The sequence below is a fragment of the Leptonychotes weddellii genome, chromosome 15 (assembly GCF_054177405.1).
Source record: "Leptonychotes weddellii isolate Sample4059 chromosome 15, ASM5417740v2, whole genome shotgun sequence".
NCBI classification, from domain to species: domain Eukaryota; kingdom Metazoa; phylum Chordata; class Mammalia; order Carnivora; family Phocidae; genus Leptonychotes; species Leptonychotes weddellii.
In genome coordinates, this window is record NC_138383.1 from 21058695 (window position 1) to 21077978 (window position 19284).

The following is a 19284-nucleotide window of genomic DNA, read 5'->3' on the forward strand; positions in this document are numbered from 1 at the left end:
GCGCAGGCGCGACACCCTCCGCACAGCAGTATGGGACTCGAAGTCCGCCCCAGACTACAAGACCCGAAGTGCTGCGCGCGTCCTGCGCCTCTAGGCGGAGTTTGCGAGGGTTTCAGGGAGTTTTAGTTTTTTAACTGCAAGCGCCGGAGCGAGTGTAGTTTAGAACGTTGCCGCCTAGAGAATTAGAACCTGCGGTTTTACAAGCGAGCCCCATGATGCTTGGTGCGAAAAATCAACCACTTCTGGACCGTAATTCACATCCTCGAAATTTTTTAATCGAAATAGGTTTCTCACCAGAGCTTTATCGAATCTCCAATAATCTCCGTAATCCTCAGTTTCTGCCTCAGATTTGTGTAAGGCTCCTACTTCCCCTTCGAGGTCTTGCCTGACCCTTTAGACTAGGTTAAGTCCCCCTGGTAGTTGTCATGGCATCCTGAACTTACCTTTTTCATTGGCTGTGCCAAGGGAGAGCTCTAGTGCAGAACCCCCTTATCTCCATGAGCACTCCTCACCCAGCCACCTCCCAAAACATAGAAATAAGTAAAAATCACTCTTGTTATTCTTTGAGACAAACGGTTAAGTTCTGATTTCAACTATATCGCTGTCCCCAGATTTGTTCATATTGGAAATTCAGTCTCTCATGTCATTCACCCCACTTTACGGTCATTAGTTAATATCTGCTGTTCTCGAAACTCCCGTGAAGGGTAGAAATTTCGCCTTGTGCTGTTCACCACTTTATAACTGGTGCCCAGTACAGTTCCTGGCATGCAGTTGTCAAGCAATATTTGTTGAATAAATGATTAAGTGAATTAATGAAATGTTCTCCTATCTGATGGGAAAGTGGGGGTGATTAACCTTTCCTTCATCTCTTCACATCAGATTTATGGGTTTTGTTTTTTGTTTTTGTTTTTCTCCTCTGTCTCTCCTTTATTCTTCTTTTTTCTATATAATCAGGAACTAAATAGAACTACCAGGGGTGCCTGGGTGGCTCAGTGGGTTAAACATCTGCCTTCAGCTCTGGTCATGAGGTCGTGATCCCAGAGTCATGGGATCAAGCCCAGCGTCTGGCTCCTTGCTCAATGGGAGCCTGCTTTTCCCTCTCCCTTTGCTGCTCCTCCTGCTTGTGGTCTCTCTCTGTGTCAAATAAATAAATAAAATCTTTTTTAAAAAAATAGAACTACCAGAATATGACTTCCCCCCCTTATTTTGAATATTCAAATATCCTCCTAATCAGAGGTAAAGAAGAAAGGCAACCAGTCTACCGTACTCCACCTCAGAATGCAGGAGCCTGTATTTACATAACAGTGTTCCTGAGCCAGGCACTGTGCAGGGCTCCGGAAAATTGCTGTGTTAAGAAACCCAGCCCAACAATATCGTAATACTTTTGCTAAGAGCCGTGAGAGCACAGAGAAGAAGGCAATTCTTCCTGAGACATTTGGGTTGGGTGTCCAGGAAGAGGCAAAAATCCACCTACTCACTCCCTCCTAAAGTGTCCTATTGTGTTTTTAATAACTGTAATGATGAGAAAATTAATTCTAATAATATTAGCTACTGTTATTGATGTTCGCCCCAGCACTATGAATTCTGTTAAGACCTTGATTAATGTTATTTAATCCTAAACAACGCTGAGAAGTGGGAATTACCATTTCCATTTTACAGAAAGACCCTCAGAGGTCATATAATCTGACCAGGGGCATTCAGCAAGAAGGGGGTAGAATTGAAGTTTGATGTTACCTCTAACTTTCAAACCATAGTTCTGCCCACAGGAAATGCTGCCATCCCTAATTCCTCATATTAAGCTGAATTCTGCTTTCCCATGTAAATACCACCAATTCCTCCTAATTCTGGGTGTGTGGTTGCACACAGTTGTGTTCTGTAAACCTAATTCCTCTTTCGTATTATCCTTCTAGTTTTGAAATTCAGCCTTTATGTTCCCCCAAGGTCTTACTTCTCTAGGCTAAATGTCACCATTTTCTTAAACCTACGTCATCGGAATACAGCTTCTGGTCTAACACATATGGTTTGTTAGTAAATTCTGGCTCTTTATATGGGTATTTCAAAGTAGAGGGAATCATCATTGTATAGATGCTCTAAACCTTTCTAGAATTAGGGAGTAAAAGGTCACCTTTTCAGATATTGGAACACCACTGGTTTATGCTAATCTGCAATCTTCTCAGAGTTCTCTTGTTAATAATCTATTCTGGAACTCCGTCAGGGATGAAGGTCAAACTCTCAAGCCTAAAGTTTCTGCATAACAATATCTTTTTTGAAAGTCTTTTTAGGATCAAATGGGTTCAGTTCTTTTCTCTTCCCATAAGAATGGGTGGCATTTTAAATTATTCAGAGCCTCAGAGTTTCTTTCCCTTCTAAGGGTAATGGCAACTCAGTCATAATAACCTTGCTCAAGACAGCATTTGAAGTCACACTGCTCATGCCCACAGGAAATATGTCTCTCACATGAAGTTCCTAAAATCACAAGGAATGTGGGGAAGAGAGGAAGTTGGATGCTGCAAAAAGGAACAAGGACTTGGAATCAGGCTAAACTGGATTCAGTTCCGTCTCTACTTTTTGTCTGCCGTGTAACTTCGAACAAGCTCCTTAACCTCTCTGAGCCTCGGCCAACATAAAAATCTGAAACATGGAAACATTACTCAAGACCTAACTTGCAGGGGCGCCTGGGTGGCTCAGTGGGTTAAGCATCTGCCTTTGGCTCAGGTCATGATCCCGGGGTCCTGGGATCGAGCCCCACACCAGGCTTCCTGTTCCGCGGGGAGTCTGCTTCTCCCTCTCCCTATGCTATTACCCCTGCTTGTGCGCTCTCTCTGTCAAGTAAATAAATAAAATCTTAAAAAAAAAAGACCTGACTTGCAGCATTTCTGTGGGATGGACTGTAATGTATGAAGGGAATGCCATACACCGGCACAGACAGTAGCTATTTTAGGTACAGCGGATAGCTGCTTCTCATGTGTTTAAGGAGTGGGGGGAAGTACAGCACTTTTGAAATATTTTCTTCCCTCCTGTCTGAAGTTCTGTGTTTCATTTTTCCCCAATTTTTAAAATGATGGTAAAATATGCATAACAAAAATTTACCATCTGAACCATTTTTTTTAAAGATTTTATTTATTTATTTGACAGAGAGAGAGAGCGAGAGAGGGAACACAAGCAGGGGGAGTGGGGGAGGCAGAAACAGGCTTCCCGCGGAGCAGGGAGCCGGATGCGCGGTTCGATCCCAGGACCCTGAGATCATGACCCGAGCCGAAGGCAGACGCTTAACAACTGAGCTACCCAGGCGCCCCTATCTGAACCATTTTTAAGTGTCCAATTCAGTGGTATTAAATGCACTCCAGTGTTGTGCAACCATCACAATCATCCATCTCCAGAACTCTTTTCATCTTGTAAAACTGAAACTCTATACCCATTAAACAAAAATTCCCCATTCCTCCTCCCCCTAGCCTTTGGCAGCCATCATTGTACTTTCTAAGATTGGGACTACACTAAGAATCTCATTTAAGTGGAATCACATAGTACTTGTCTTTTTGTGACTGGCTTATTTCATGTAGTATAATGTTCTCAAAGTTCATGCGTTGTAGCATGTGTCAGAATTTCCTTTTTTTTTTTTTTAAGATTTTATTTATTTGACAGAGCAAGACAGAGCGAGAGAGGGAACACAAGCAGGGGGAGTGGGAGAGGGAGAAGCAGGCTTCCCGCCGAGCAGGGAGCCCGATGCGGGACTCGATCCCAGGACCGTGGGATCATGACCTGAGCCGAAGGCAGACGCTTACCGACTGAGCCACCCAGGTGCCCCCCCCTTTTTTTTTTTGAGGCTGAAGAATATCCCATTGTATGTATACATTGCTTTTATTTATTTATTTATTTATTTATTTATTTTTTAAAGATAGAGACAGCGAGAGAGGGAACACAAGCAGGGGGGGCGGGAGAGGGAGAAGCAGGCTTCCTACCGAGCAGGGACCCCGATGCAGGGCTCGATCCCAGGACTCTGGGATCAGGACCTGAGCCGAAGGCAGACGCTTAACCGACTGAGCCACCCAGGCGCCCCAATACATCGCATTTTGCTTATCCATTCAACCACTATTGGACCTTTGGGTTGCTTCCACATTTTAGATATTGTAAATAATGCTGCTCTGAACATGGGTGTATGGATATCTTTTTGAGACACTGCTTTCAGTTCTTCTGGGTGTTAAAAGACAAAAATTCAACTAAGTGAAATTAAAGATTAAATTAGCTCTATTCAATAGATGGGCAGCATCCCATCTAGCAAATAGAAAGGAGCTCTGAAGAGCATAGAAAATGGGAGACTTTTTTAAAGTAATCTCTATGCCCAACATGGGGCTTGAAATCAAGAGTTGCATGCTCTACTGACTGAGCCAGCTAGGTGCCCCCGAACGGAAGACTTTTCTAGAGAAATGGGGGCAGGGATGGGAACAATTGGATTATCTTATCTTTCTTTGGGAGACGGAAGGGGTCTTTCAGGCAGATTACCTCACTGGTGCTGACAAGGTTACCTCACTAGACTGACCAGTTAAGATTACATTGTGGGAGGGGCTGAAACAGCAATTAGGTTAGATTTTTTTTTTTTAAAGGTTTTATTTGTTTATTTGAGAGAGAGAGAATGAGAGAGAGTGAGCACATGAGAGGGGGGAGGGTCAGAGGGAGAAGCAGACTCCCTGCCGAGCAGGGAGCCTGATGTGGGACTCGATCCCAGGACTCCAGGATCATGACCTGAGCTGAAGGCAGACACTTAACCAGCTGAGCCACCCAGGCGCCCAATTAGGTTAGATTTTAAGTCTTGGTTTACTGACATAGACTTAGCACAGGTGACTCCATTTTGGATCCATTTTTTGTTTGTTTAACACTTCTTCAGCTCCAGAAGTGGAATTGCTCGATCATATGTTAGTTCCATTTTTAATTTTTTGAGGAATTGCCAAACTGTATTCCCTAGTGGCTGTACTATTTTACATTCCCTCCAAGAGCGCACAAGGGGTCCAATTTCTCCACCCCCCTGCAAATACTTGTTTTCTGTTTCTTTGACAGTAGTCATCTCCTAATGGGTGTGAGATTCTTTCATTTTCACTACTACTTGACATTCTATTGTTAAAGATTTATTCATTTGGCATTAATAAGTACTCTCTTTTAAGAGGCAAATATACTTAAGAGCTATCTGTCTTTCTTACCTCCCCTGGTCAGTTTGATTCTCACGTGACTTCCTGGTAGTTACTGGACTCTAATTAAAACCTACACTTCTCAAATCATGTACCTATAGCCCTGACATTGATTTTCTTTTTTTTTTTTTAAGATTTTATTTATTTATTTGAGAGAGAGAATGAGAGACAGAGAGCATGAGAGGGGGGAGGGTCAGAGGGAGAAGCAGACTCCTTGCTGAGCAGGAAGCCCGATGTGGGACTCGATCCCGGGACTCCAGGATCATGACCTGAGCCGAAGGCAGTCGCTTAAACAACTGAGCCACCCAGGCGCCCCCATTGATTGATTTTCTCATGCAAAATGATAACTGCCTGGAGGGGCACTAGAATTTCAGGTGTGATAAAGATTGGCCCCACTATCATGTGTTAGAAATTATCGTTGGAAAAATAAGGTCAAGATATGGCACTGAGTGAGAAACCTATATTACATTCAAACTGTTTAATAAATTTATTTAAAAACATTTATTGAGGGGGTGCCTAGGTGGCTCAGTCAGTTAAGCATCCAACTCTTGATTTTTGCTCAGGTTATGATCTCAGGGTTCTGAGATCAAGCCCCACATCTGGCTCTGTGCTGAGCGTGGAGCCTGCTTGAGATTCTCTCTCTCCCTCTGCCCTCCTCCCCCAACTTGGTGTGTGCACGCACTCTCACTCTCTCTCTCTCAAAAAAAAATTTTTTTTTGAGTAATATGTGAGGCAATGATGCTAAGCCTTTATACTACTTATAATATAAGCTCCAGGAGGTCAGGGTATTTTCCTGTTGGGTTCACTTTATTCATACTGTGTAAAACAGTGTCCATAGAAAGGGCGCAATGAATATTTGTCTAATGCATATTTGCAGATATATTCTTTGGTTCTCCACGTGTAGTCCACAGACCCTGGGAATGCCTGAGAGAGTTTCAGGGAGTCTGTAAGGTTGAAACTATTTTCATGATAATATTAAGAGATGATTTGCTCTTTTTCACTGTGTTTATATTTTCACTGATGGTGCAAAGGCGACGGTGGGTGAAATTGCTGGCACCTTAGTGTCAATCAGGGCAGCACAGCACCAGCTGGTGCTAGAGTCATCCTATTCTTCCCTGCCATGCCTATGCAATAAAAGAATTAAGAAGTCACTTCGGGGTGCCTGGTTGGCTCAGTCAGTAGAGCATGTGACTCGATCTCAGGGTTGTGAGTTCGAGGTCCACATTGGGTGTAAAGATTACTTAAAAATAAAATCTTTAAGGGGCACCTGGGTGGCTCAGTCATTAAGCATCTGCCTTCAGCTCAGGTCATGATCCCAGGGTCCTGGGATTGAGCCCCGCATCGGGCTCCCTGCTCTGCCGGAAGCCTGCTTCTCCCTCTCCCACTCCCCCTGCTTGTGTTCCCTCTCTTGCTGTCTCTCTCTCTCTCTCTCTGTCAAACAAATAAAATCTTTAAAAAAAAAGTCTAAAAAAAAAAAAATCTTAAAAAAAGAAAGCCACTTCCACTTAAGACTATCCTTTATGAAGCAGTACAAATTATTAATTCTGTGAAATCTCTCTTCTGGAGTATACTTCTTTTAAATGTTCTGTGTAATGAAATAGGAGAGGTACATAAAACACTTCTGCTGCTTACTGACGTATATAGTTGTGTGATAGAGATGTGTGAGCTGAACTGGCTGCATTTTTTCATAGAACACCATTTTTCCCATCTAAGTATTAACCAGGGCTGACCCTGCTTAGTTTCTGAGATCAGGGGTGTTCAAGATGGTATGGCTGTGGGTTTTAGAACACCATTTTTGTTTGAAAGAATGATAGGGAAACTGTGGTTATTCAGACTTGACTATTTGAATGGAAGGAGCCTGACACTTCAAGGAAAAATGGCTTACAAGTATTTTGTCAATGATAAAATTTGAGCTTTTTCTTTTTTTAAGGATTCTTTCTTTATTTGAGAGTGACACAGAGAGCCAGAGAGAACAGGTAGGGGGTAGGGGCCGAAGGAGAGGGAGAAGAAGCCTCTCCACTAAGCAGGGAGCCAGGCTTGGGGCTCCAACTCAGGGGCCTGAGATCATGACCCAAAGTCAGACACCTAACCGGCTGAGCCACCCAGGCACCCCAAAATTTGAGCTTTCAAGAAAAATATTGCAATTTTGGAAAAGGTGGTATCCACCAAAATGAGCTTGACAGCTTCCCAGGATTTTCCTGTTGAGATCAATGATGATTATAATAAATGTGATTTTTTTATGTTGTGTAGTGAAATTCATCAATATTTGGAAGGTCCGCATAATTCAGTAAACCAGTATTTTCCAAGTGGTTTCGGATTCCCTATTGCAAGTAATCTTTTTTTTTTAGATTTTTTGATTGATTGATTTAAGAGAGAGCCCAAGCATGCACATGAGCAGGGGGAGGGGGCGGGGCAGTGGGAGACGGAGAAGCCGACTACTCATTCAGCTGGGAGCCCATTCAGGGATCAATCCGAGGGCCCTGAGATCATGACCTGAGCCAAAGTCAGACGCTTAATGGACTGAGGTGCCTAGGCTGCTAATCTTTAAGAAATTGGGGCACCTGGGTGGCTCAGTCCTTAAGCGTCTGAGTCTTGATTTCCGCTCAGGTCATGATCTCAGGGTTGTGAGATGGAACCCCTCCTTGGGCTCGTGCTGGGTGTGGAGCCTGCTTGGGATTCCCTCTCTGCCTCTCTCTCTCTCTCTCCAAAAAAAAAAAAAAATTACCATTTGTTGAGTTTTGCTAGTATCTTAAAGTATCCACAATTATTGGCTAAAAATACCGCTTCCTTTTCTAACTATGTATCTGTGAGACCGGATTTTCTTCATTTCCTAGACCAAAATAACAGCAAACCAGAGAGAATGGGGAGGCAAATATGAGACTCCAGCTGTCTTCTATTAAGCCAGACATTAAAGAGATTTGCAAAATTGTAGTGCATCTCCACTCTACTAATTTTGAGGGGGAAGGTGCAGTTATATTTCATAAAATATATTAAAATGTATTGATTTATTATTAATTTAGGTGAATTAATACATGCTTTTTAATTTCTCAATTTTAATTTTTAATTTGGTGAATATCCCACATAAACAGTCTCTCTGTGTTTTGTTTTTTTTTTTTTTTGAGAAAGAGAGAGCGTGCACATTGAGCTGGGGGTGGGGGGAGAAGGGCAGAAGGAGAGGGAGAAGCAGACTCCCCGCTGAGCGGGTAGCCCGATTTGGGACTCAATCCCAAGACCTGAGATCATGACCTTAGCCATGACCTGAGCCAAAGACAGACGCTTAACGGACAGACCCCCCCGGGCGCCCCTAAACAAACACTCTTAATTTTTAAGAATGTGGGGGGCGCCTGGCTGGTTGAATCCTTAGGGCATACGACTCTTGATCTTGGGGTGGAGTTCCAGCCCCAGGTTGGGTGTATAATTTACTTAAAAAAAAAAAAAATGTAAAGGGATCCTGAGACTAAAAGGTTTGAGAAACTCTGCTTTGAGACTGTACAATATTCTCCATTCTACAGATGAGGAGGCTAAGATTTACAAAGCTTTAAGATCAGTTTAAAGCCCCACGGCCCAGTGCAGTGCTGGGTATTGTAGTCAGGCCACCTAACCCCAGAGCTTGTGTTTTGTGACCCTGACTTTTTCCTTGATAGTATCTTTGCAACAATGATCTTTTAACAGGTTGTAAAAGACGTTTCAACAACATAAAAACATCATATTCAACGTATTTTCTTTTCCCTAACTAGCTGCACGATCCTTCTTTGGACTTGTTTCCGCGAGTGAATCCGGTGTTTGTTGGGCCATCGCAGTTCGGTTTTCGCTGTGACAATCTGTGGTTTTACGAACGTGAGTTGGGACGCCTTCGATAACTCCGCGAGGGAACTGCAACCCACGGGGTTCAAATGGGGAAGCTCTCGGCACTTTGCGAATCTCTAGGAACGTGGGCGTCTTCTTCTCCGATCCTCCTACATTCCGGATGGCCCTCGGCCAGACAAATACCGGAGACAGCCTCCTGACACCTCTCGGCCTCGGAGACCCTCCTTTGGACCTTTAATAACCCTCCCTGGGCCTGATTGGCTGGGCCTGACAACGATGGGCGGGACACGGCTCCGGATTGGCCGTCAGAGCCCATTCTCGGCTCCTCTCCCGCGTCCACCCTCCAGGGTCCCAAGTGAGTCTTAGGGGATCCCGACTCCGGGCCAGGGCCTGGGCGGGGCCAAACGCAGCGTCTCCGAAGCCGGGATCTCCACTAAGAGCTCGGGCCTGCAGGGGCGGGGCGTCCTGGGCCCCGGGCATTGGCGTGGCTGGGAGCCTTCTCCCGTCGTGCACCGGGGCACCGGCCACTCACCCGGAAGGAGAAGCCAAGATTCTGGCTATATGGTGCGGCGCTGGCGGTGTCGCTGTGGGGAGTGGGTGCTGCTCTCAGGTGAGGGGTCGTGGGCGCGGGGAGTGGGTGCTCCTCTCAAGCGAGGCTTGAGCGTCAGGAGTGGCGTTTGTGCGTGGGGATCTCGCTTGACATCTTAGGGAAGAGGCTGTCTCGCCTCCCGGGATGAAGGCGGGGGCTTGCTCCGGATCCAAGGAAGGAAACCCGGCTTTTTCATTTGTTTTTAAAGTATAAAGCATCTTTCCTTTCCACTCCCTAAGCTTAATAGTCAAAGGAGAAGAAGGGTCGTGGGGCCCTTTTGCTCCTAGTTCGTGGAGAATGGAGGTGGAGTGACCAGAGTTTGGCAACATTTACCGAAACGGCTAGGGCTAGGGGTAACGACAGGTATTTTTCGGGACAGAGGCGGGCTCTTGTGCTAGATTGTGGTCGCCTTTATAATTTACCTCCCAAGTGTAAGGAGTGGCAAGTTACAGACGGACAGAAGGATGGAGCGGAGCTGCTTGGTTGGGAACATACAGAACTTGGTCAGAAAAGGGAGCATCCTCTACCGCCTGTGGGTGTTTAAGAAGGAGAGCTTTTTGAGTTGGCATCAGTCTCCAAGGGTTCAAGAATGAGTAAGAAGGGATAGGAGTCTTGGTGGCTCAATACACTTTTATCACCCTATTTGTTTTTCAACGTGTCTTTTTGAAGTAGTTTAAATGGGAGTGAAAATGGTGGTGCGAAAGCCTGAATTGCTACCTTGAATTGTTAGGACACAGGAAAACCTTACAAGGAATCTGCTTTGTAAAAAGCAAACAACTGGGTTCTTCCCAGAGAGATTGGTGGTGGTATAGGTGGAGAAAGTAAAGGAAGCTTCAGATGTGATTGAAAGGACCCAGGAAATGTAGTTACTGCAGAGTGAGATGCATACATACATAGCTGAGAGGATTGCTGACTTATCCTTATTTGAATGACGGGGATCCATCTCCCAGATCACGAGCTAACTTGAGGAACTTCCTTTTTCCCCTCCACCGGCAAAACTGAGCTTCATTTCCTCCTGGGGAGTGGCATTTATGTGGAGGAAGCTGATGGAGAATGGTAATTGCTAGAAATTACGACTTGGAGTCTAGGTTTTTGTATTTGTTCCAGTGTCCAATGTTTTTAAGGCAAAGTTAGAGTGGAAATTTTGTTAGTGCTCTTTAAACTTAGATTTAAGTTTACAGCATCTTGGGCGGAGGGGGGGCTGCTAGGATTTTTTTTTTTTTAAGCCAGTTTATTAAAGCCAGTTTATAGCTATTTTTTCTAAGTGGTTTTAGCCTCAAAGGAAAGGAGAGGAACTTACGCTTGGAGGTGGTTCAGGGCCCTAGACACACTCTTCTTGAACCTGAGAATGATGGCCACTTAGTCACTAAATTATGGTCCTGAATTTGGCAAACCTTTGAAGGCACAGGAGATGTGTGAGCTCCACTGAGTGTGTGGATGACTCTGATTTCCTTGTCATCTTGCCCATCGTTACTTTTGTGAAAAGACACGTCAGAATATTTAACTGTCTGCTCCTGTGCTGGCAATTTACCAAATGCCTGAAAAGAGAAGAGAAAAAAAAAATTTTTTTAATCTGAGGAGGTTAATTGTTCATGAGTCGGCCTGTTCTTTTTGGTCACAGTCATTTGATTGCTTACATCGGGGATGTTACAGATTGGTTGTTAAGGAATTGGAATTTCCTTTCAGTTCAGGACCCCTTTGTGAAGGTTCCTTCATCAGATGAAAAATCAAATTGTCAGCAAAAGTACAAAGATGGCATCGCAGTCATAAAACCTCTGGTTTGCTCAACGGTGTAGCCCAGTCCCGTCATCCACCATGCAGTTTTGTCTCTGTGTGCAGTGGCTATGTGTGGAGAGATCTTCCGGTATACTGGAAAGGATTGGGAAAGCTGTTTGCTCTGCTAATTTTTTGGTGTAAATGAGTTCCCCTTCTCTTGAAACGTTAGCCTTGTGTTAGCAAAACATAAAATAGAAGGGAACTCATTACACACTGTTCTAATGGTAAGGCAGAACTAATAAGAGAATGTGTTTAAAATTAATTGTAGGACTGTAAAAATGAGTGGGTGTGTGAATGGGCATAGGGGGAGGTAAGGGAGAGCTTCGAGATAGTCTTGTTTTCCCAGGAGCCAGCCTGGATCATTTGTTGGCAGTACATATTGGCTGAAGTCAGTTTTCATTTCAAGGTAAATTGGAAAGGGAAATTAAACCTTATTGTTCCGCTCTTAAGAGAGGAGAAGGGGGTGGAGGCGGCCGCCAGGGTGGATGCTGTTTGAGTGGTTCTAGGAGTAACAAGATTAGTGCTGTATTTTAACAGAAGGTGACATCATGGGCCCCTTTGGACTGGAGTAACCCTGTGCTGGAGGCTTCATGATCCCCTTGTCGAAGTGGGCGATGTTGCTGCACATGTAAACGGCCACATTGGGGGAAATCGGGCTTAGGCTTTAATGAATCTTTACAAAGGAGCGGAAAACATCCCGAGCCGACCCGTGCAGCTGTGGGGTGCTTGGGCAGAGGTACAAACCGGATAGCATGTCGAGAGAGGAAATGATTGGAACCGTTGGCTTGGGTTCCGGAGAACAGATTAGGTAAGGGAAGGTCGCAACCGGGCAACCCACTCAGGTGCTCCCGGCGCTCTCCAGCTCTATGATTTACCCCCCGGGTAGCCGACTGGTTAGCAAGACAAAGAGAGACTTCAGAGCATGGGTGTTTATGGGGCTTGGTGGTCTCTAAACCGCCAGGAGGGGGTGCTGTCAGGCTCACTTGCAGAGGCGTGTTGTGTGGCCACAAGACAGCTGCTTTCCCCTGCAGTGCTCCTGCAGAAAGGTCTGACAACCCAACTTGCCTGTTCCGGCTGCCTGAGGTGAACGCTGCATAGACCCAAACATGCTTTGGCTGGAGGTAGCCTGGTTAAGGGTCCAGGCTGTGGTCTGCGAAGGGAGGCAAATCCCCCGGGGCTTTTAGCTTGGCACTGGGCTAAGACAGGGGGATTTTTTTGCTTCCTCTTAAGTTTTACACAAAAACAACAAAAAAAGGTGGCTGGGTTTTCCCGAGGGGGGGTCAATGAAAATTTTTCTTGATAAAGAGTGATAAGAATAGAAGCATGCTAACCATGATTGTTCCCCTGTCCTCTGTCCCCCATCAGATGTTTTCTTCCAATGGGCTTTTGGTGTAGGATGTTGGAAAACCAAGAGCAGGAGGTAAGCGTGTGGTCTTCAGGAAACAGGTGGGTAAAAGTTTGACGGGATTTGGGGAAAAACGCCAATCATTGCTCCATGGTATTTTAATGACAGTAATACCTTGGGGGTTCCGATGAGCTCAGAATAAAGGCAGGAGAAGGAAATCCATAGTAAAGCCATTCCTGGGAAATAAGGGTCCATTTTGACTAACTTTTCCATTCGTTGGGATGCAGCTGATGTCTGATTCACGAGGGCAAGGGTTTTTGTCTCTCGTTCATGTTCTACCCCGAGTGCCTCAGAGCAGTGTCTGACACACAGTGGGCGGTCCGTAAATACTTGTTGGATTGAAGGGCTGCATGAGTGAAGGTCGGTGCCGACCGGAAAGAGTCTGGCAGCCTGTGATGTCAGAGCTTCCTCACCTTGTGGCTGAGCTGAAGGAGCCTTTCTTACCTCCAGGAGGTGATCACTGTGCGTGTGCAGGACCCCCGCGTGCAGAATGAGGGCTCCTGGAATTCTTATGTGGATTATAAGATATTTCTCCACGTAAGTGCATCAGACTTTATATTGGGGTCAACCCCCGCCGGGGCTCAGGGCTAGTGCGGAGGCGGAACCTGTTTGTGGATGTGACAGTCCTGAGACTGAAGAGGAGGCAGGAGAGGACTGAGCTTGGGGCCTGCGGGACCACAGCGGGAACTGCCTGCCGGCCCCGGGCTCTAGCTGGAGCCTCGGCTCGGCACTGTGGCCTGGTGGCTTGGATCCTCTGTGAGCGTGATGAGGGGGGAGTGAACCTGGTCTTTTTCTACTTGGGTTTTTTTTTTTTTTTTTTTTCTTTTTCACGTAATTCCTCCTGTAGACCAACAGCAAGGCCTTTACTGCCAAGACGTCCTGTGTGCGTCGCCGCTACCGTGAGTTTGTGTGGCTGAGGAAGCAGCTACAGAGAAATGCTGGTTTGGTGTGAGTTTGCTTCTGCTTCTTTCTTGGGTCTGAGACTGGCTTTTTAGGCACGTACATGAGAACCAGAGTTTACAATAAAGAAAACTTGGCAACATGTCAGGCACTTAGGAGAGAAATGTGTTCTTAAATTATGTTTTCAAGTCAGTGGAAAAAATAAAAACAGAGCTGTAGTATTTTGACTTAACAAAGTCATACAAATATCAAAAATACTTTTCATTTTTTATACGCATATTCATCTAGGGCTACACAAATGTACTGCTAGCATTTTATATGTGCGTATCACTCGTGATCAGAAACTTGTTAGCACCTGGACCTTTGTGACCCGTGGTGTTCCTGTCTGTTTGACATGTAATACAACATGTTAATTTTTTTTCTTTTTATGCAGAGACTTTTTCCCAGAGACATAACAGACTGAAAGCCTTAGGAAAAGCAGTATTGTTCACTCCTCAGTTACACCACTCCAAATAAGTCCTAAACTGGAGACAATGTAGAACAGTGATTCCGTTGCAGACAGTCACTGAATGCTCTGGGAACAGGGGGCCTGTGGGTGACCTAGCCAGTTAGTTAACATGTAGGACTGATGAGGCCGCCGTCAAGGGTCAGGCCCTCACAGCCAGTTGGAACTTCTGACAGATCCTGCATTCTCTTGCCTGGCCTATTTTTGTTTGTTTGTTTGTTTGTTTTGTTTTGCTTTTTTAGAGAGTGTGAGCTGGAGGGGAGGGGCGGGGGGTGGGGAGAGAGAGAGAATTCCAAGCAGGCCTCATGCTCAACTCAGAGCTGAATGTGGGGCTTGATCTCACAACCCTGAGACCATGACCCCAGCTGAGATAAGAGTTGGATGCTTAATGGACTGAGCCACCCAGGCACCCTGGCCTGTTTGGGTTTTTTTTGGTGAGAGAGAGAGAGAGGCAGCGTGAACAGTTGGGGAGAGACAGAAGGAGAGGGGGAGAGAGAGAATCTTAAGCAGGCTCCACACTCAGTGCAGAGCCTGAGCCGGGGCTCAATCTCAGGACCCTGAGATCATGACCTGAGCTGAAATCAAGAGTCAGACACTTAACCAACTGAGCCACCCGGGCGCCCCTGGCCTGTTGTTTTTTTAAAAAAATGTGTTCATAATAGAAGCTAGGAAGATTGAAAGAGTTTGTGGATGCCTTGCTGCAACTCAACTACTTTTAGAAAATTCAAAGCATTGTGAGGGGTGCCTGGGTGGTTCAGTGGGTTAAGCATCCGACTCTTGATTTCCATTCAGGTCATGCTCTCAGGGTCATGAGATTGAGCCCCGGGTTGGCTCAGTGCGGACTCCGCTTGAGATTCTCTCTCCCTCTCCCTAGGCCTCCCCCGCCCCCGCCCCCGCTCCCGCTCATGTTCCCTCTAAATAGATAAATAAATAAATAAAATCTTAAAAAAAAAAATTCTAAGCATGTGGCCTTCTTGGATTGGAGGAGCTAGTCTTGATTTACACACAGGGACTCAGCATGCTTCATGCCTCCATGTCCAAGTTTCTCCATTTTTAAAATAAGAGCTGATGGCGGGAGTGGGTTTTGTAAACAGTGTAGTTTAGCAGCAGTAGAGTTTTGAAGTCACAGACATGGTTCAGATACCAGCTCTGCTGGTTACTAGCTGTGTGACACTGTGAAATTTACTTAACTTCTCTGATTCTATCTCCTTACTCCTGAAATGGGGACATCAATAGGTTTTTCATAGGGTTTTTGGGAGGAGTAAATGAAATAAGGTTTGTAAACATTTAGCACGGTGGCTGACATGGGGCCTGCAGTCAGTATTAGCCTTGCCCCCCCCCACCTTATTAAAAGCTATTTGTTTTGATTTGTGCCTCCTTTTAGGGGATTTCCTTGATCAAGGGGTGGAATGACTGTCTTTAATGTCGCACTTATCTTGGGTGTTACATTATGTGACCCCATAGGCCTGTACCTGAACTTCCTGGGAAGTCAACCTTCTTTGGCAGCTCAGATGAGTTCATTGAGAAGCGGCGACAGGGTCTGCAGCACTTCCTGGAAAAGTGAGTAGATGGGGTGGGCTAGCACCTGCCTCCTGGGTGCGGGCGGGGAGGGGGAAGGTGCTGGGCAGGATGGCCCCTTGGAACAGACAGGCACCCGCATGCCTTCAGCGCCCGCTCAAGCCAGAAGCCCTTTGTGGGGGGGGGGTCTGGGGAGAGCAGCTGCTCAGGGTGAGTCTGTGCTGTACCCCTGTGTTTGCCCCAGGGTCCTGCAGAGTGTGGTCCTCCTCTCAGACAGCCAGTTACACCTCTTCCTGCAAAGCCAGCTCTCGGTGCCCGAGATAGAAGCCTGTGTCCAGGGCCAAAGCACCATGACCGTTTCTGATGCCATTCTCCACTACGCTATGTCAAACTGTGGCTGGGTCCAGGAAGAAAGGCAGGGCTCCTCTCACCTGGCTAAAGGAGACCAGTCGAAGAGGTAACTGGAGCTCCCTCTTTTTTTTGAGGCACTGAGGGCTAGGATTACTGTCACCTGGGCCAGTGAGGTGTCCGCTTAACAGAGGAAGTACCGTCACAGCGTTGTAGGCTCTCAGAAGAGGCCTCGTCCTCCCTGTGCATGGTTCTCTCCTCTCATGCGCCGGGGCCTGAGCATCTGGGTTAGCCCGAACCTGGGTAGCCGGCTCTCCCGCTGAAACCTGGGGAAAAGAAGTCTCGCTTGTTCTTTATTTCTCTCCCCTCTCTATTTTAAAGTAACAACTTTATTGAGATATAATTTACATACCATAAAATTCACCCTTGAAATGTACAATTCAATAGTTTTTAACTTAGAACCCCAATTTTTATCACCCCCAAAGAAACCTTGTACCCATCAGCAGTGACACCCCATTTTCCCCAATTCCTAACCCCTGGTGATCACTGATCTACTTTCTGTGTCTATGGATTTGCCTCTTCTGGACATTTCACACAAGTGGAGTCATATGATGTGTGGTTGTTTGTGATGAGCTTCTTTCCCTCAGCATGTTTTCAAGGTTCATCCATACTGTAGTGCCTATCAGCACTTCCTTCCTTTTTGTGGCCAAATGATAGTCCATCTGTATGGCCATACCGCCTTTTGTTGGTTTGTTCACTGGGCTTATCCATTGATTTTTATCTATCTGTTCATGCCCTTTTTGTTCCTTTCCCATTCTTTTCCAGTTGCTGCTTTCTTCCAAGATCGGGCAGAAGGAGCTCTCCCTCACCACCTCCCAGGGAAGAAAAGGACCATTTCGAGGTGTGGGCTCCCGTTGTTGACTGTGAAGCTCCTTCCTTGGAAAGCCCCCCTCTACCACCCTCACCCTCACCATCATGCTGTGATTTTGCAAGACCTGAGGAGGAAACCTCTGCTCCTCAGCCTGTGAGGAGGGCTGTGGGAGGGGACCATGCTGTGCCTTTGGACCCTGGGCAGTTAGAAAGGGTTTTAGAAAAATGAGCTCTGGTCCGAGCGCTGGGTTCTGCTCTGAGGCAGAGAAGATTCCGGCAAGGAGCCTTGCTGGGGTGGGAGGGGGTGCAGGGTAGGTGTTGGGGAGGCTGGGCCACTTAGTGTCTTATGGTCACCTCTGCTCAGGTTGGTGGCACAGAGGTTGGTCACCACAACTCCTCAAGTTTCCTCCATAGGATTAAACACTGGACAGTTGTAAGTTAGGCATAAGGCCTGTGGGCTGTTGGCTTTGCACAGGAATATGGGGTATATTTACTCTCCTGGGAGCTGAGTTTCTTTAGATGTTTGTTAATGGGCCCGGGAGCATTGCCTCAGGTTGACTGGTTTGGGGGGCCCTGCAAGTGACCACTTTGAAGCTGTCCTATTGAATACTGACCCAACAGAAATGCTTGTGTAGTTGTATTCCCACTGGCTGGGTTTTTGCTGCAGCCCTTGGAGCACTTTGTTTCTGGGAGGCTGGCCTCTTGCCTCCCTCCTTTTGTGGCCAGGGTGGTGAATGTTCTCCCAACCTCCTTGCTTTTCCTTCCCGAATACCACTGACGGCTGCGGGTTCCGCCCCTCCCCAGCCCTCAGCCTGGTGTGAGGAGCCCGAGGCCCAGGACGTGGTTCACGGCGGTCCCTGGAAGAGACCCGAGACCCGGTGGAAGCCAGAGGAAAGGCAACACCCCCGGGGGGGGAGGGGCTTTGTTTTAGAAAAGGCTGTCTAGGGCTGTCACCGTCTCCTCTGGCTATAAAAGCCCAGACCTGACGGTCTTTTCTGCAGGGTTGGCCTGGGTTCCTTCCTTTCTTTTTTGAATCCTGCTCTTCTCCCTTAGTAACAGCCCCCTGCCCCCAGGGCTTCAGCTCCCACAGTGTCGCTCTGCTGTGTGGCAGGGAGGCCGTATGTTCAGTCCAATGGGGCGCAAGGGCTTTGTGCCTGGAGAGAGGGCTCTGGGGATGGAGATGAGCAACGACACGCCTTCAGACAATGAGGCATTCTGCCCTCCCGCTGCCCTAATTCCTCTCCACCGAGAGCCCCAGCCAGCGGCCGCTCTGCGTGCTCTCTGCGTGCTCTCTGCGCCTTTGCACTCCGACGGCGGGTGGCTCTCCCCCTCTCGCGCCCCCCCGCCCCGGCTGTGGGCTCTTTCCCTCCCCGCCTCTTGGTGGGCCTGTCCTGGCCTTGCGATCGGAGTCGAGGGGCTTTGGCCTGAAATAAAATCCAAGTATTTAAGGCTCTTATTGCCATTTGTGCCTAACAAGCTGTAGCCGAGGAGGGGGTGCGAGCGCTGGCGGGAGTTGCTTTCATAAATCACGAATTTACCAGCGTGGGGGGCAGGGCCGGGCGCGGCTCTCCCGCGTGGGGCGAGCGGCCTGGGGTCGGAGGAGGGGCCGCCGTCCGCGGCGCCCGCGGCAGGCCCTCCGCACCGTCGCGGGCACGAGCCTCGTTAGGTGTAATTTACCTGCTGCCGCTTGCGGCCTCGCAGCCTGTCTGAGGTCCCAGGTGCTGGGAGGGAAAGTTTGTCAACAGGCAGATGCGGAGCCCTGGCGGGGGCTCCTCCCTCTTCCCTGCCCGCCTCCCCTGGGCCTCTCCTTTAGACGATGCAGCCGAGCAAGGCGAGGAGAGAAAACCTACAGAGGCAAATCCAAAATGTCAAAAGAAGTTCATTTAAAAGGGGGGAAAAAAAACCACAAAAAAACTCCATCCACAACGCTCACAAAAACCCGACAGATGCTGAGCTAATGGCATCCGCTCTGCCGATTGGTGGGGATGACTCATGAATATTAATGAGCCCAATGCTCCAAATGGTGCAGCTGTGAACCCAGCTGTGCCTGAAGCTCTCTGATCTCGAAACTTCCAGACAGGAGCCGGAGGTGGTCTGTGTCAATTCCCTACTCAGCCAAAAAACAGCAAGCCGGGTTGGCCTTCTTCTGTTCGCTCCTTTTCTTCCTGGAGTTGGGGCTCAGCAGCTAGTTCTGCCAGCAGGGTAGGCTGCTGGGACAGCAGGAGCCATTCAAAGACACGGATGCGATTTTTCTGACTCCTGGCTTTTTTAATGATCCATTACCAGCAGTGCATACAATAGCAGCTCAGTTACTCCAAGGCCAGGCACCACCCCCTCACTGTCTTGTGCACAGTTGAGAGTGTGCGCCATGGGAGGAGATGTCCTA

At 47.3% G+C, this 19284-nt stretch overlaps 1 protein-coding gene across 4 annotated transcripts; it reads left to right on the top strand.

The window, feature by feature from the left end:
• Positions 1–9456: 9456 nt before the first annotated feature.
• SNX11 (sorting nexin 11) lies at positions 9457–18349 on the top strand. Of its 4 annotated transcripts, XM_006739052.3 has the most exons (8): positions 9457–9597; positions 11699–11758; positions 12718–12772; positions 13208–13294; positions 13605–13705; positions 15627–15722; positions 15925–16137; positions 16854–18349. In XM_006739052.3, exons 3-8 carry the CDS (start codon positions 12731–12733, stop codon positions 17125–17127), a joined length of 813 nt encoding a protein of 270 aa, XP_006739115.1. In that variant the 5' UTR covers positions 9457–9597; positions 11699–11758; positions 12718–12730; the 3' UTR covers positions 17128–18349. The 4 variants fall into 4 exon arrangements, with proteins under 4 accessions (XP_006739115.1, XP_081661270.1, XP_030890110.1 ...); XM_081805144.1 differs by lacking the exon at positions 13208–13294 and having other exon boundaries at positions 9458–9597; XM_031034250.2 differs by lacking the exon at positions 11699–11758 and having other exon boundaries at positions 9492–9597.
• Positions 18350–19284: the final 935 nt, after the last annotated feature.